The 16,003-nt window shown below is 37.1% G+C and overlaps 1 protein-coding gene across 2 annotated transcripts in view; it reads right to left on the bottom strand.

Annotated features, from left to right (window-relative positions):
• Positions 1-6: 6 nt before the first annotated feature.
• LOC106875261 (brain protein I3) overlaps positions 7-16,003 on the bottom strand; it is a 17,849-nt gene continuing 1,852 nt past the window's right edge. For both annotated transcript variants that reach the window (XM_014923329.2, XM_052965693.1), the window contains exons 2-4: positions 15,472-15,579; positions 1,507-1,637; positions 7-770 (exon numbers count right to left, since the gene is read on the bottom strand). In XM_014923329.2, the coding sequence (XP_014778815.1) occupies positions 639-770; positions 1,507-1,637; positions 15,472-15,574 (366 nt within the window). In that variant the 5' untranslated portion in view covers positions 15,575-15,579 and the 3' untranslated portion in view covers positions 7-638. The remainder of the gene's footprint in view (positions 771-1,506; positions 1,638-15,471; positions 15,580-16,003) is intronic.

A 16,003-nucleotide genomic window follows, 5' to 3' on the forward strand; every position in this document is an offset into this window, starting at 1 on the left:
CATACACATATATATACATATATCACACACACATACATATACACACATATATACATATACACACACACATATACATATATCATATACACACACACATAATATACACACAATACATATACACACACACGTGTGTCATATCTCCACACATGTATGTGTCGTATATCCACACACGTGTATGTCATATATCCACACACGTGTGTCATATCCACACACGTGTGTCATATCCACACATGTGTGTATCATATCTCTACACATGCGTAGGTCATATCTCCACACACGTGTAGGTCATATCTCCACACACGTGTAGGTCATATCTCCACACACGTGTGTATCATATTTCCACACATGCGTATATCATATCTCCACACACGTGTATGTCATCTCCACACACGTGTATATCACATATCCACATGTATATACACATGTATATTATATTTATATATTTCATTTATTTATATATATATATATATATATATATACTATTTATATATATACTTAAGTTGTGCGCATGTATCTGGATGTGTGTGCATATATCCATACACACACACATTCAGAAACAATGTTAATTTATACAAATATGAGTCAGCTTCAAATTCAAAACAGTTTAGTCCATTGTAAAAAGTAACCATGATATTAAGTTAACCAAAGATGGCACCACAATTGGGACATCTCCGTTGTCGCATGGCTAAACAGCAAAGAATTCCTACTGGGAAAAATAACAGAGCACACAACACTCCGAGACATGTGAAATCATCTTCAAGAATGCCAACCTGAAAAAGAAAAAAAAATAATATAAATAAAACACTACATAACTAGAATTTGATAGAAGATAGCAAACAGTTTGAATTAACAGAGAATTGAAGTAGATAAACAATTGCTAATGTAGTTGGATTAATAAAGATCTTGTTATAAGTATGTGGTAGTGGTGATGGCAATGACATGGCTGCATGTCTAAGAAGTTTGCTTCTCAACATAATTTTGGAGACAATGTTTTCTACTGAAGTCCCAGACCAACCAAAGGCTTGTAAGAGAATCTAGTGGATATGAAATGAAAGAAACTGATTACACATGCACACACACACACGTGTGTGTGTGTGTGTGTGCTTATATTTGTGCTTTGCAAATTGCTCAGCTCTGAGCAGTGACACTGATGTTATTTTCCCTGTAAACTGATTACAAGCAGGTTTTGTGCTTTCAAAAATTTATCATCATCGTTTAACATCCATCTTTCATGCTACCATGAGTGGGACAGTTCCACATGACCTGGCCAGGCCAAAGCCTGCACTAGACTTCTGTGGCTGTTTTGGCAAGATTTTTACAGCTGGATGCCCTTCCCAATACCAGTCACTCGTTGCATAAAATTAATAAAATAGTCTTTTTACAAACATGTATTAAGGGATTTAAGGAAAAATAACAAGATGCATCAATCTTGTATGTAGCTTTATACAGTTAGTTAAATGGGTAAGATCTAACTTAAAGTGAAAGAATGAATGAATGAACACTAACCCTGCAAGCTGGACAACCTCCGACTACAACTACTTGTGGAGGAGGCTGAACTGTAACAGTTGTGTGTTGATGTGGGGGATAATAGCTAGGCATTGGCTGTTGGTTCATAGAACCATAGTTTCCAGTGTAACCTGCAAAAGATAAAGGAATATCAAAAGCTGCTCAAATTTTTTTAAAACTGACAAAAAAATTGTACAATTGTTACAATTTGAAACAGAAAAAAATAAGACAGACAAAGTAGTGAAAATAAATTTAATTTTAGTGTCTAGCCATTTATGATACAAAATATTCATCGGGGGCAGGATAGGCAGTGCCCATAAACTGTGCAGGTTATCACAGACTGGTATCTGTTCATGTTAATATTTACAGTGCTTAGTACAGCAATGATACAGATGAAAGGAGCTGAAGGGAACGTCTGCTTCAGATGATTTGGAGCATCATGCATGCATATTGTTTTTTGTTGGGTAAGAGACAGAAAACTCGAAGACCACCCTGAGCAGTACAAACTGGCCATGCTACCACTCCCATTCCCAACTGAGAAGTCTTTTGTCTTGTAGGCATGCTAGTTCCCTGTTAAAAGCACTCCACACACACTGTAAAGTAGTTGGCACTAGGAAGGGCATCCAGTAGTAGAAACCAACCACAAGACAATTGGAGCCTGGACAGCTGTTCGGCAGGCCAGCTCCTATCAAACCATTCAACCCATACCAGCATGGAAAACAGACATCTGATGGGGAAACAAGTGGGGAAAACAATAGGAAGAGAGTCAAGCACAATTAGGAAGAGGCATTACATAGATACCTTGAAAGGAAGCATAGAAAGCATTGCACAAGAAACAAAGAGGATACAACAGATTAATATCACAATGGAAGTGATGTATTGATAAGTGGAGATTTAAGTTGGATGCTTTTAACTTAAATTCATTATCATCCTCATTGTTTTTACTTTAGTTTTTCCTATGCAGTCATAGATTCATTAAGATTTATTGAAGCAATATTCTAAAGCTCCTGTTGTCAACCCCTGTCTGTTTATTAAAAAGTATTTTTATTCCATAGGTCTTCACATATTGAAATTACCAAGCCACAGGTAATTTACTAAAGATAAACAGATTACCATTATCCACACAATATCAGAGCAAAGACATGTAACGAACATTCACACATGCACAGATATACACATAATTGGCTTCTGTACAGTTTCTGTCTGCCAATTCATTCCCACACAGCAATGTCTGCATCTATTATTTAAAGTGATATAGAATGGTGGCCAAATACAATATTGATGAAGGTAAGACCAAAAAGATTTTAAATGAATAAAGTAATAAAAGTGAAACAAAACAAAAAAAAGTTTTTCGCAAACATAGAGGGACATTTTACTCTACAAAATCAACATAATTTCTAAAATTTCCCCGTCTACTTGAAAGTTAAACTAAAAGCGTTAAGACAGCTAAGTTTAGTCTTCAGCGATATAACTTTAATCTAAATATGCTTCCTGTAGCAATTCTCCTGAAAAACAGGATCATGTTAACAAAGATACATCACCCTGAAGTTTATAGACTTATTGCAACTAGGATAAGTACTTAAGTATTATGCAACAGTGTTGAATTATTTAAACAATGGTTTGTAGAGATATCAGTACAAAGTACACACAGGATAGCTTGTCATATCTGCAGTCAATTGCAAAAATATAAATATATACATAACATCCTTCTCAACTTCAAAACATGTCAGCAAATAGTCTAAACACGCCAAAGCACCAGTGACATACAAGCTACTTGGAAACAATATAACTGAAAACTTTTTAGAAAGTTCTGTTGCATTTCTTGGCTCAGGAACTTAATTGGGCTAGGAGGGGTGGAGTTAAACAGCTAAAATAATCAGTACTAGAATTTAGCATATCTGATGTGAGAAAGAAAATAAATATCTTAGTGACAATTCTATATTCTTCTTATAAATGTGTGCACTATTAAAAAGATATGGATTTTATGTATTAAAATAGGTATGAATATAGTGATTTTGAAAGCATGGCAATGTAGTGAAGAATAGGTTAAATACAAAAAATACAAAGATTAAAATTTCATTTTAAAATAATCTTGATATTTTGACCAAAAAGGCCCCTAGTCATAACTAAAGAGAATGGAAGAGACATTTCAGGGTCATATTCTCAAATTTCTATGATGAGGTTTCACATATCTATGGTAACCATTCCGAATATACAAAAACCTCACAAACATAATGCAAAATACAACTGATCATACTATCTACTTTCACACAAGCTAGAATTTATCCTAACATACAGACATGAAACATTGATAATCCAAAATATCTCAAACTTTGTCCTTATTTGTATTTAATCTGTTCTCTTCTCTTCTCAATAACACTGATATGGTTTTTTTTTTAAATCACTTATTTTTTTTTTAACAACATGCCTCTATATAGATTACTGTTCAAGTTAACTGCTTTTTCATTGCTTAAAGGGTCTCACTCCGGAGGAATTCATCAGATGGAATATCAATAAAGAATTACTTTCAATACATTTCAGATATACTGTCTTATAAATGCTTTGCCTGTAGGAAACTTGAAATAATTAAGCTCTATTCCACCATCCCCATACACACACAATTGATCCTTTGATGTTTGAAGGTATTCTTTTACTGGTCATGGTCATTAAACTGCAGTTATGCTGAAACACAGCCTTCAGGTGTTTTAGTTAACCTATCAACCCCAGTACTTATTTCAGTCTTAATATTTTATTGATACCTTTTTATTAAATTAATAAGTTTGATTTTTTTTTTTTTGGTTCAAAAGCTGTAACTCAATATACCAGTTTATACAAATATTCACAGCAGCTTCTGCAAGTTTCTATTAAAACTTCACCCATAAGATATGGTCAATGAATGCTTTGGGGTCAAATCTGAAACTGATTGCAAAGTGTTCTTAGCCACATAGCCCTGCCTGTATTTATATTTAAAGACATTCAGTATTGGATCACATTAAATGATGATCTTCCTGATGAAAGACATATTGAACAATATAGTTCCTGCTAACAAAATATAAATGGAAGGATCATATATGGAATGTCTTTCATCATCACAATCTGCTCAATCATAACTCAAACTGACATGGGTACAAGAAACAACTTGTTCTTGCCAAGGACTTGCAACTATTTTTAAAATTATTGAAACACAATGACCATCCTCAAAAAAAAAATAAATAAATAAATAAATAAAAAATGTTTTCTGTTATCTCAAATGAGGTAGGAAACACTTATGAAATGTATAATAAATAGTTCAGAGACAAACATTATGCACGATTTGGAAAGATAGTTTGTAATGGAAAGATAGTAATAGCAAAGTGTTGAATTACTGCAATATCAAATTTAAGGTCTCAAACTTAACATTTTTACTTATAGGCCTTGTGTGTGTGATGTGCACATATATAAATATATATATCATCATGCTCTTCTAATGTCTGTTGTCCATGCTGAGGAGCTGCACCAGACTCCAGTCTGATTTGGTGTGGCTCCTATGGCTGGATACCCTTCCTAACACCAACCACTTTACAGAGTGTGCTGGGTGCTTTTATGTCGCACCACACAGGTGCTTTTGCATGACACCACCATTAGTGCTTTATACCACCAGAGGGACCAGTCTTTACACTTCTGCCGTGGAGTCATCTTGCCTGAAAGGTTCAGCATCCTGAAATTGTTCTTCGGTACTTCATCCCATATCTTCTTGGGTCCCCCACTTCCACATGTTCCATTTACTTTGAGAGATTGGCACTTCTTCATGGAGCTGTCAGCATCCATCTGTATCATATGACCAAATCAGCACAGTTGTCTCTCTTGCATGCAGCAACCAATTCCTCTTATGCCTAACTTCCCTCTCAAAACACTAGCACTGTCAAACATGCACATTTACATTACACATCCAGCAGAACATACTAGCCTCATTCTTTTCTAACCTTCACATGTCCTCTGCATTTAGGGCCCACATCTCATTACCATGTAGAATTGCTGTTCATATAATGCATCATACAATCTTCCATTCAGTCACAGAGAGAAACCTTTCGTGGCCAACAGAGGTAACAACTCTCTGAATTTCCTCCACCCTATTCTTATTCTAGCTATCACACTGTTATCCCTGCCCCACTACTTATTTGATCCTCTAGGTAGCAGAAATTACCTACTACCTCTAATGAGCCAACTGGGCATTTGAGAGAATCAATTTCCCCATGTCTCTAAAGTTTTTATGGATCCTGTGCATCTTCCACATACGAAAATTGTCTTCTCTGATAAGCTTCCTATTAATCCACTACACCTCGTGTCCATAGTTTACACTGGGTACACCGTATGGAGTTCCTACTTACAACTTTCCAACAAATCCTACCTGAATGGAGTGGGGTCCTGTCAGTTTTCTTGCTTGCTAGGACCTTAGTCTTTGCTAAGTTAACTATAAAGCCCTTAAATTCCAGATTTTGCTTTCTCATCTATCTCTGAGAGCAAGATCATCAGCATATAGTAGTTCCCAAGGGATGCCAGTCTTGAATTCCTGTTATGGCCAGGAGAAGAATAATGAAAAAGAGGGGACTAAGAACTGAGACTTGATGAACCCCTACTTGTACATCAAATTCATCACTGTACTTGTTAACACTCACCTTACTGACAGCATCTTTGCACATGGCCTGTATAGCTTTCACCAGCCACTCATCTATCCCTAACCTCCTCAGAGCCCACCATATCACACAGTGGGGCACTATCGAAGGCTTTATCTAGATCAAATGTCAAGTATAATGGTTTATTCCTAGCTAAGTACTTCTCTTGCAGTTGCCTATGAAAATAGCATATAAAAGTGCTTTTTCCCCAGATGAAGCTGAACTGCATTTCGTTTATCCTAATTCTGTTCCTCATTACTTTGACTATAACTCTCTCTGCAATTTTCATCACCAGGTTCAGGAGTTTGATGCCTCTATAGTTGCTTTTATCTAATGCACCACCCTTATTTACCCTTGTAGCAGCTAACAATTATGCTGCTATGCCAGTCACTGGGTATCACACCATCCTGAATGACCTGATTAACATACAGGTGACTAGCCTGTATCCTACCTCACCAGATATCTCAAGCGTCTCAGGTGCGATTCCAGAGGGACCAGGAGCTTTCCCAGTTTTAAGGTTTTTAGTTGCCTTATCTACCATACTGTTGTCCACTAGGATAGCTGGTCCATCTGTTGGATTCACATGATGGAGACTCCCTTTATTCCATCCATTCTCTACATTCAACAGTCTCACATAATAACTTTTCAGCACCTCTTTCTTGTCTACATCACTAAGTGCAAGCATACCATTATCCATCTGCACACATTTCTCTCCAACAATATCTGGATTCTCACTGACACACTGTCTAGCAATCTAGAACACTTCAAGTCACTGACCTTCATGCTGTAGGACATTGGCAAACCTCTTCTTTTCAGTTTCTACCCTAGCTAGATAGGCCCAACATCTATCCTCTCTTTTAGCCTTCTAATAAGATTCTTTGCTACCACCTCTCTTTTCCACTCTTTCCAGACCTGTCTCTCCTCTTTTATGGCCCTGTCCATATCGCTGTTCCACAACCATGTCACCCTTGATCTGGCAGAGGCTTTGCTCCACCCACAAATTTTGTCTGTTGCCCTTTATAGATTGTCCCGTAGGAACATCCAGTTGTCCTGTATATTTATCTATCGTTACCTCCTTCTCAACATAGGCCTCATTGAGGACATCTCTAAATCTCTACCCGTTTGAAAGATCCTTGAACTTCCACAGCCTCCTTTTCTATATTGACTTGTGTCTCTGGATCTTTCTGGTCCTAAGCCTGAAGCCACTAACCAGTAGCTTATGTTGAGTTGTACATTCTTCCCCTGGGAAAGATTGTGCATTTATGAGCATATATCTGCCAGTGTGTCTGGTGAGGATGTAATCAATCTGGTTGGTGTCTCCACTGCCCCCACATATTGATAAGTGATCAGATAGTTAGGTTTTCTGAAGTTAGTGTTCCCTCTATAGGTGCTTTTATCTAATGCACCACCCTGACCCTTGTAGCAGCTAACAATTATGCTGCTACGCCAGCCACTGGATATTACACCTTCCTGAATGACCTGATTAACTATGCAGGTGACTAGCCTGTATCCTACCTTACTAGCAGCCTTGTCCCCACCTCATTTCTGGAGTCAAAGCTGTAGCCACCATGCACACCCTGAAATCCATCAGAGTGTTTTGCAATATGTCCATTGAAGTCTCCTGCCATGATGAAAATGTTGTCATCTGTCATTGTCAAGGTAATCCTCAGAAGAGATTTGTAGAAGTGGCCCTTCTGAGTCTCTCTCTCTCTCTCTCATATATATATATATATATATATATATATATATATATACATATATAGCAGTTGTATACTGTCAACTTAATGTGACAGTCAATAAGGGAATCATACTGCTGCTATTTAGCCCTAGGAAGCTGGAACGCTTCCTGTCGGCCTTGACACATTTCCTGTGTCCTTATATTTGCGAGGGGGAGACAAGCCTAGTCTGGATTCAGGGACATGTTTCTGAGTCATTGCTCGTCATCAGCCTGAAGTAGCAAAACCAGCTGGCTGAAGATGTCTGTCAACTTCTTGCAAATATATATATTTCTAGTGAAAACAAATTCACTGATCACAAAAATTAGAAATAATCTAATTATAAATCTCACAGAGAGAATTAAGCAGCAGTGTTACGATAAAGCAGTTGTATACTGTCAACTTAATGTGACAGTCCCAATAAGAGAATCATACTGCTGCTATTTAGCCCTAGGAAGCTGGACTGCTTCCTGTCGGCCTTGACACATTTCCTCCTTTAATGAAGAAGCTCGCCTATGTTCAGTGACGCGAAGACCAAAGATTTGAAGTGTTTCAGATTGCAAGACAATGTGGGAGAGAAAGTTGTGATGTCCTAGGAGAGAAATGCTTCTGCATGGATGATGGCACACTTGCATTTAATGATTCAGCAAAGGAAGAGGCTTGGAAATGCCATTATGAAAGACTGGTGAACGTGGAGAATGAATGGGAGGAGAAGAGTCTGCCAAATGTTGCTCCAGTTGAGGGACCAGCTATCTGAATCAATAGCACCTTGGCAGATTAAGCAATTAAGGATATGAAGACAGGGAAAGCCCCTGGCCCATCAGGAATCACCGCTGAAATGCTTAAAATATCTGGCGGTATGGGCTATGGTCTAGTCACCCATATTGTAAATCAGGTGGCTCACGAAAGAGTCATACCCAATGACTAGTGTAGCAGCACCATAGTCAACTGCTACAAAGGTAAAGGTGATGCTTTAGATAGAAATAATTACAGAGGTATCAAATTGTTGGATGAGGTGATGAAAGTTACGGAGAGGGTCACAGCCTAACTAATTAGGGAGAGAGGTAGTCTAGATGAGATGCAGTTTTTGTGTCAGGGAGAAGCACCACTGATGCTATATTTCTGGTAAAGCCGCTGCAGGAGAAATGCATAGCCAAAGATAAACCTTTTTACTTGGCTTTTGTTGACTTGGAGAAAGCCTTTGACAGGCTCCCTGGATCCCTTATCTGGTGGTCAATGAAGAAACTAGGGATAGACGAGTACAGGGACACTACCAGTAAGGTGAGAGTTGACAATGAGTACAGCAAAGAATTCAGGGTACAAGTTGATGTTCACAAAGGATTGGTCCTCATTCACCTTTTGTTCATCAGTCCTCTAGGCAATAACAGAGAAATTTAAGACAGGCTGCCCCTGGGAGCTCCTCTATACCGATGATCTTGTTCTTATAGTTGAATCACTACCAGAACTAGAAGTTCCAGGTACAGAACCAAGGTCTGGAATCAAAGGGCCTTAGAGTTAACCTAGCAAAACCCAAAGTCTTAGTAAGTAGGAAGTTAGACAAATCACAAATCCCTTCAAGTAGATGGCCTTGCTCAATATGTAGAAAAGGCATAGGTAGAAACTCCATAAGATGTACCTGGTGTAAGCTTTGGCCACATAAGCAGTGCAGCAACATCAGAGGAAGATTAACAACAAAAATGTACAGAAAATACTACCTAGAGGTAGTAGATAGCTTCTGTTATCTGGGTGATCAAGTTAGTAGCAGAGGTGGATGCTCCGAGAGTGTAGCTGTGAGAATAAGATTAAGCTGGGTGAAGTTCAGAGAGCTCCTACCTCTGCTGGAAACAAAGGGCCTATCATTCAGAGTGAAAGGTAGATTGTAAAATGCTTGTGTGCGAACAACTATGTTATACACAGCAGTGAAACATGGGCTGTGACAGCCAAGGATATGCGTAGGCTTGAAAGAAATGAAACCAGTATGCTTCACTGGATGTGCAATGTCAGTGTGCATGTCTGACAGAGTAAGCATCTTGAGAGAAAAGTTGGGCATAAGAGATATCAGATGTGGTATGCAAGAGAGACGACTGCACTGGTATGGTCATGTGACACATATGGAGGACAGCTCTGTAAAGTGCCAATCTCTAACTGTAGAGGGAACCTGTGGTAGAACTTTGGGCCTCGCAGAGGCAATGACTAGCAACCGAGACCTTTGGCAATATGCTGTGCTTGAAAAGACTTGTCAAGCCAAGTGAAATTGTAGTTGTGGCTGATGCTGGTGTCACGTAATTGGCACCCGTGCTGGTGGCACATAGGCACCTTTCAAGTGTTGGGCCTTGTGGAGGTAAAGTGGCCTATGCCAGTAACACGTGAAAAGCTCCTTTCAAGTGTTGGGCCTCATGGAATCAATGACCAAGACCTTTGGCATTATGTAGTGCTTGAGAAGAATACTCATCAAGCAAAGTAAAATCAGTCATGGCAGGTACTGATGTTATACAAATGGCACCTGTGCTGGTAGCACGTAAAAGCGCCCATTACACTTGGATTGGTTGGCATCAGGAAGGGCATCCAGCCCTAGAACCCGTGCCAAATCAGACTGAGGTCTGGTGCAGCCATCCAGGTTGCCAGCCCTGGTCAAACCATTCAACCCTTGCCAGCATGGACAATGGACACTAAAAAATGATGATGAATCTAACAGTATAGTTTCAAAGCCAGACATAGGAAAGTTACCATGATTCAGGTCTATGCACCAAATGATGCTGCAGGAGGTAATAAGCAAGATAAGTTATATGATCACCTCCAGGAGGTACATAATGAAATACCAAGTTACAACTTCAAGCTTGTCGTTAGCAATTTTAATGAACAAGTGGATTCTAACAGGCAGGATATGCTGAGCATGGTAAAACTTCATGGCAATGTGAATGAAACCAGCAACAATGGAGAAAGTATGTTGCTGACTGGCACTGCAGGACTGTATGGAGAATACCTTCTTTCAATACAAGTAAGAAGATAAAGCTGCAACTTTTATTATTCTATTGTTGTACCAACAGCTGTCTTCACCTGTGAAACATGGAAGACAGTGAAGATTCTCAATTGCTGGCTATGTTCCATTGATCCTGCCTATGTTCAATGCTGGATATCTCTTACCGGAAAAGAGTGAGAAACAAAGAGGTGACCACAAAAGCTGACATTGGAAGTTTGTGGGATGTGGTGACTAAGTGACAGTTTACTGGTTATGTCCGTTGATTACTGCAGGAGAGAATGCGACTGTCATGATGGAATGTACACTGGAAGGAAGAAAGAGGTCGAGTAGAAGACCAAAGAAGACATGGCACAGTATGTCCCAAGATGACATGATAGCAATGGGAGTTGGCCCGAGTGGAGTAAAGTGGTAAGTGATCAATCAGGATGTTTGGAGAAGACTCATTGCCCCTTGTGTCGATAGCACTAGAATATCTGAGAGCTAAGAAACTGACTGTAGTCAAGCTGAGGCACTGACTTGAAGGTTTTCATCAGTACTTATATTATTGACATCAATTTATAAGATAGTTAAGTTACCTCTTGATGTAAAATGATGCAACATAATCCACTTCTGAACCTTCTAAATAGTTAAGCTAGTGAAAATTGAAGTAGTTCTTTAACACAATGAAAGAATTATCTCTAGAGAGACTTATGAAATCATCAACCTTGCCATGTGAAAGGAATCTTTTTAAGTATTATCAATGAGAGGTAGTGGTAATACTTAAACAAGGAACACTTGCAGTGTGGTGTAGTGAGAATGTTGGATGTTGGCATTAGAAAAGAAAATGCTCATCTAGGAAAGACTGGTAAGATTTAAAAGAATAAAGAATAGACAGTTGTGGTGGTCGAGACGAAAGAGTCGAAAGGTGACGATCATATATATTAGTATAAATCATTAAGATATAAAATTTAAGATAGAAAAAATATCAGGAAGTTTATAGTCTGTGTTAAAAAATGGCAGTTTAACTGTGTACCCAAGCACTCCTTTTTCCAACTGTGTTTCAACCATCCACTTTCTCCAGTTCTTGCTTGCTTCCCTCCCTTGTTCAGCTCTTTCTATAGAAATTTAGAAATGCCAGAGGTTCTGAATGAACATCACCTACATTGACATAATCAATATTGGAGAACTCTGTAAAAGTCAAGAGAACTAAATTTAATCATGTGACTTACTACTACCATCCAACCTTTGGAGTGCTTTTAGTGAAGTTTATTGCAGCAAGCATTCAAACCAGGCCTCTAGTCTGAGAATAACTTGCTCAAGTTTTGCCACCTCCTATTATTGTACTAAACCAGGACACGTAGTTTCTTTAAAGTATGTTCCAATGTTTCTATGGTTAGTAGTCCAGGATAACTAAAACATTTTTATCAAGTATACAACAATACATGACACCATTAAGTACATCACCAACTGGAGTTACATTTAAAAGCAAAATGTCTAAATTTTCTTTACAAGAAATGTATTACAGTTATAGCACTGAATCAATTAACTATTATATTTAACTATCATCTGAATGATGCAAAAATGAAAACAAAAAAAAAAGAAGAAAAAGATTTAAAGAACCGACGACAAAGGAAGCTAAGGAATTACAATTATTGATTAACAACAGGTAAAAGGATAAACATTGTCAGATAGAAGCTGTTTAGACTAGCTCTGTTGATATTTGATAAGAATATCTTTGATAGTATTAATAAGAGGTTAAAGGTTAGAGTTGATTGACAAGGGAGTTTTGTTGAAATAAATACAAGCATTAAATGTCTAAGAGGAGTTGTTAGCAAGGTTATCATTTCTCAGGCTATTACCCTCATCTACAGTAGAAATGAAATCTATTAATATCTAAATTTACAGGTTTCAATTAGTTTTATCTCCAGGATGTATTCACAGTAGCAGGCTACAGCTTTTATCTGAATATTCGAGATTTATAATAAAAAGAAGCTCTACTTCCTGCATTTAATATTGCAAAATAAACATCTAGAACATACAAGGCCTGATTCAACAAATCTATGATCAAAGGCATTTCAGCCGAGGTCATTCCATCTTTTTGTATATTAAAGATTACATTAGCTAATGTGTGCTTTCTTTTTCACCTGGTAAGGTATGACTTGAGAGAAATTAGCTGTTATTTCTTGCAAGTCAAATGACTATAGAGACTTACACATTTGTAGTAGTTTTATTTATTTATGGTTATTCTTTAATAGCTTTATTTGTGATTGTATGTTTAATCTTTACACTACCATCTCAACACAACATTTAAACAGTTTATTTGGTCATAGTTTCATAAATTAGTTCTTTTTGTCATCATACCACACCTTACCGGAGACTTAATCAGTAGCTCATAATGTACCATCAGCCTTATTACTAGATCCAAGCTCAGGTTTTCAAACCTAGTTTATTTAGCTGTAAATAATCCAACACAGTAAGTACAATTTACAAGTCTCAATATTCAAAACCTTAATTCAGCACTGGATGAGTTGGAGAGTTGAAGGGCTGAGCCACATTGAGCTGTTTAGATACAATATTGAATACAAAGTCTGCCAGCACACAAACAATCCGTTCATTATTATATTCAAGCTTGACATGAATTACTAATGTTAAATTTTGAAATGTCCATCAAGCTAGCACAATCCCACCCTACAATGAATGCTCCTAATAAACAGAAAGCTCCTGCATTTCAAACTCCAAACATTTAGAAGTTTACTATATTACAGTTTTCACAATTCCTTCATGTTTTGTTGTGTAAAAGCTATCAGTCTTATATGTAGTGCATTCTCCAGTCTGGACAAGGAACATTCAGTTATTTGACCAACTGAATTCTTATTTGTGAAATTAAGATGTAAACAGCTCCATGTTTCACAGATATATATACTCTTAAAGCAACTCCCAGCCGGATCAGTCTGACACAATATGACATGGTTGGATCTTTGAATGACAACTACAATCCCGAAAGAGATAAAAAAAAAAATCAGTCCAAGAACTGATACTTTATCAACTCCAAAAGGACAAAAGGTAAAGTTGGCCATAGCAAGATTCCAACTCAGAATGCGGAGAGCTGGAACAAATACTGCAAGCCATTCTAATACTAACAACCACCATTTTGCTGCCATTGATGTTTATATAAAATGCTTTTAGTCTGCATCAAATATGAAACCATTTAAAATAAAAAATGAGTTTTGAGCCACTGCTTTAACATTGGTTTTTACCAGTCTTTTACTGGTTTTTGATAGTTTTAGTTGACCATATCAATTCCAGTACTTATTTTTATTTTTCAAATCTAAGTGAAAGGGCATAAAGATATATAATACAAATAGCACCAGTTTTCATTTCAATGTAAACATAGTCACAGCCATAGAGAGAGACACACACACACACACACACTAAAAACTTTTGCCTAGTCTCTATCAGTTAAATTCCACTCCCAAGGTATTGGTAACATGGTAACATTAAAAACTAAAACTCAAATATTAAAACAATCTAAAATTAAGTAGAGCTCAGCAACTATGCGGTTTATTAGCTATCCACTAATTTTAATAACTGAACTATATTTGAGGATTCTACGTTAGTAAATGAGCAAGAATGCATATTAGAACAGTATTATCACAGAGGAACCAGTCTTGTTGGGACAAAAACAGTTCAAACTGAGTAATAATTTGGTAGCACGTGCAGGTGACACGTAAAAGCACCGACTACACTCTCTGAGTGGTTGGCATTAGGAAGGGCATCCAGCTGTAGAAACTCTGCCAAATTTAGATTGGAGCCTGGTGTTGCCATCTGGTTTCACCAGTCCTCAGTCAAGTCGTCCAACCCATGCTAGCATGGAAAGCAGACGTTAAACGATGATGATGATGATGATGATCCAAAGAGAGAATAAAATTCATTTAACTGTAGAGCTTTTTTTTTTCCTTTTCAAAATCACATTTTGTCAGTGAAAGTTACAGTAGAAATACTCAAATGACAAAATAGGTATGCTGACAGAGATTTTCATTAGCAAAGCTTTCTTTAAAATAATGTAATATTTGTAAGTTGGTGTTTTAATCATCAGGTGTTTCCTTTCTAGCATGTTGTTTAGTCCCAGGTTAGCTTTGACTGAGCAAGGCAACCTATCATTTATTTTGGCACAGGTATCAAGGACTACATTAGTCAATGTAGCTGCCATTTTTAAGCCAGTAGAGTGAAGCCCGAGGATGATCTGGCTGTTATTACAAGCAAGTCGAGTAATTACATAGACTTACCCTAGTTAGTTAATGTTTATATCATAGAAACATTAGAGGCACCCATCTTTGCAAATTTCAATTCATTGCTTCATTTGGAAATTGCTACTTTTCATTAAGAACTTGTGGCTTTCAAAGCAAAAAGATGAAAGCTCTTAGGTTTATTTTTGGAATCTCAGTAATTAAGAGAAAATGTTGGCCTTGACAGCTATAAAACGATATAATTAACAGTAATGAAATGTAGAACCAGAAGGAATAAGAGCGATATTATTTAACTATGATAAAGAAAATGTCACCAGTAGTCTTTCACGAAAGAAAATGAAACTTGGTCAATTCCAGGAAAGTAAGATTAAAATTGTACAAGAGAAACTTACCAGTGTTACTTTTAAAATGTTCTGACTCTTGATAGCTAGGTGGTGGTCCTGTATATGTTGGCATAAACCCACCAGGTTGGTTGGGTGCTGACGGGACAGACATGTTTACTAACAAAAATAACAACAACAAACCTGTTAGTACATACCAAATAAAAAAATATAAAAAAACTAGGAGTGTTTTTCTAACATTAAAAACATTGTAAGAATTAAATTACATGCAGAACAACTAGTTTAAAAATGTATTCGGCTATCGATATTTCGCGCAAAATTCTATCTTGAAAAGTAAGTTGCAAAAGTTTTAAATTCCTAAAACTATTTTCACCTTTAAAATTAATACTTCAATCATCCAGTTTATATTTTAGTTTTAAGCAATGAAGTAATTTCAAAGTCCTCATAGGTTCTTTAATTTCGAATTAACTCCATTTGGAGTTTGAGGAGGATGTGTGCTTTTTTTAAAAAGTATGTTAAGTATCTTTAAATAATGGATACAACAAAATAAAAACTGTTTGCATCCAGGTGGGTTATTTTAACT

This window comes from Octopus bimaculoides, chromosome 2, assembly GCF_001194135.2.
Source record: "Octopus bimaculoides isolate UCB-OBI-ISO-001 chromosome 2, ASM119413v2, whole genome shotgun sequence".
NCBI lineage: Eukaryota > Metazoa > Mollusca > Cephalopoda > Octopoda > Octopodidae > Octopus > Octopus bimaculoides.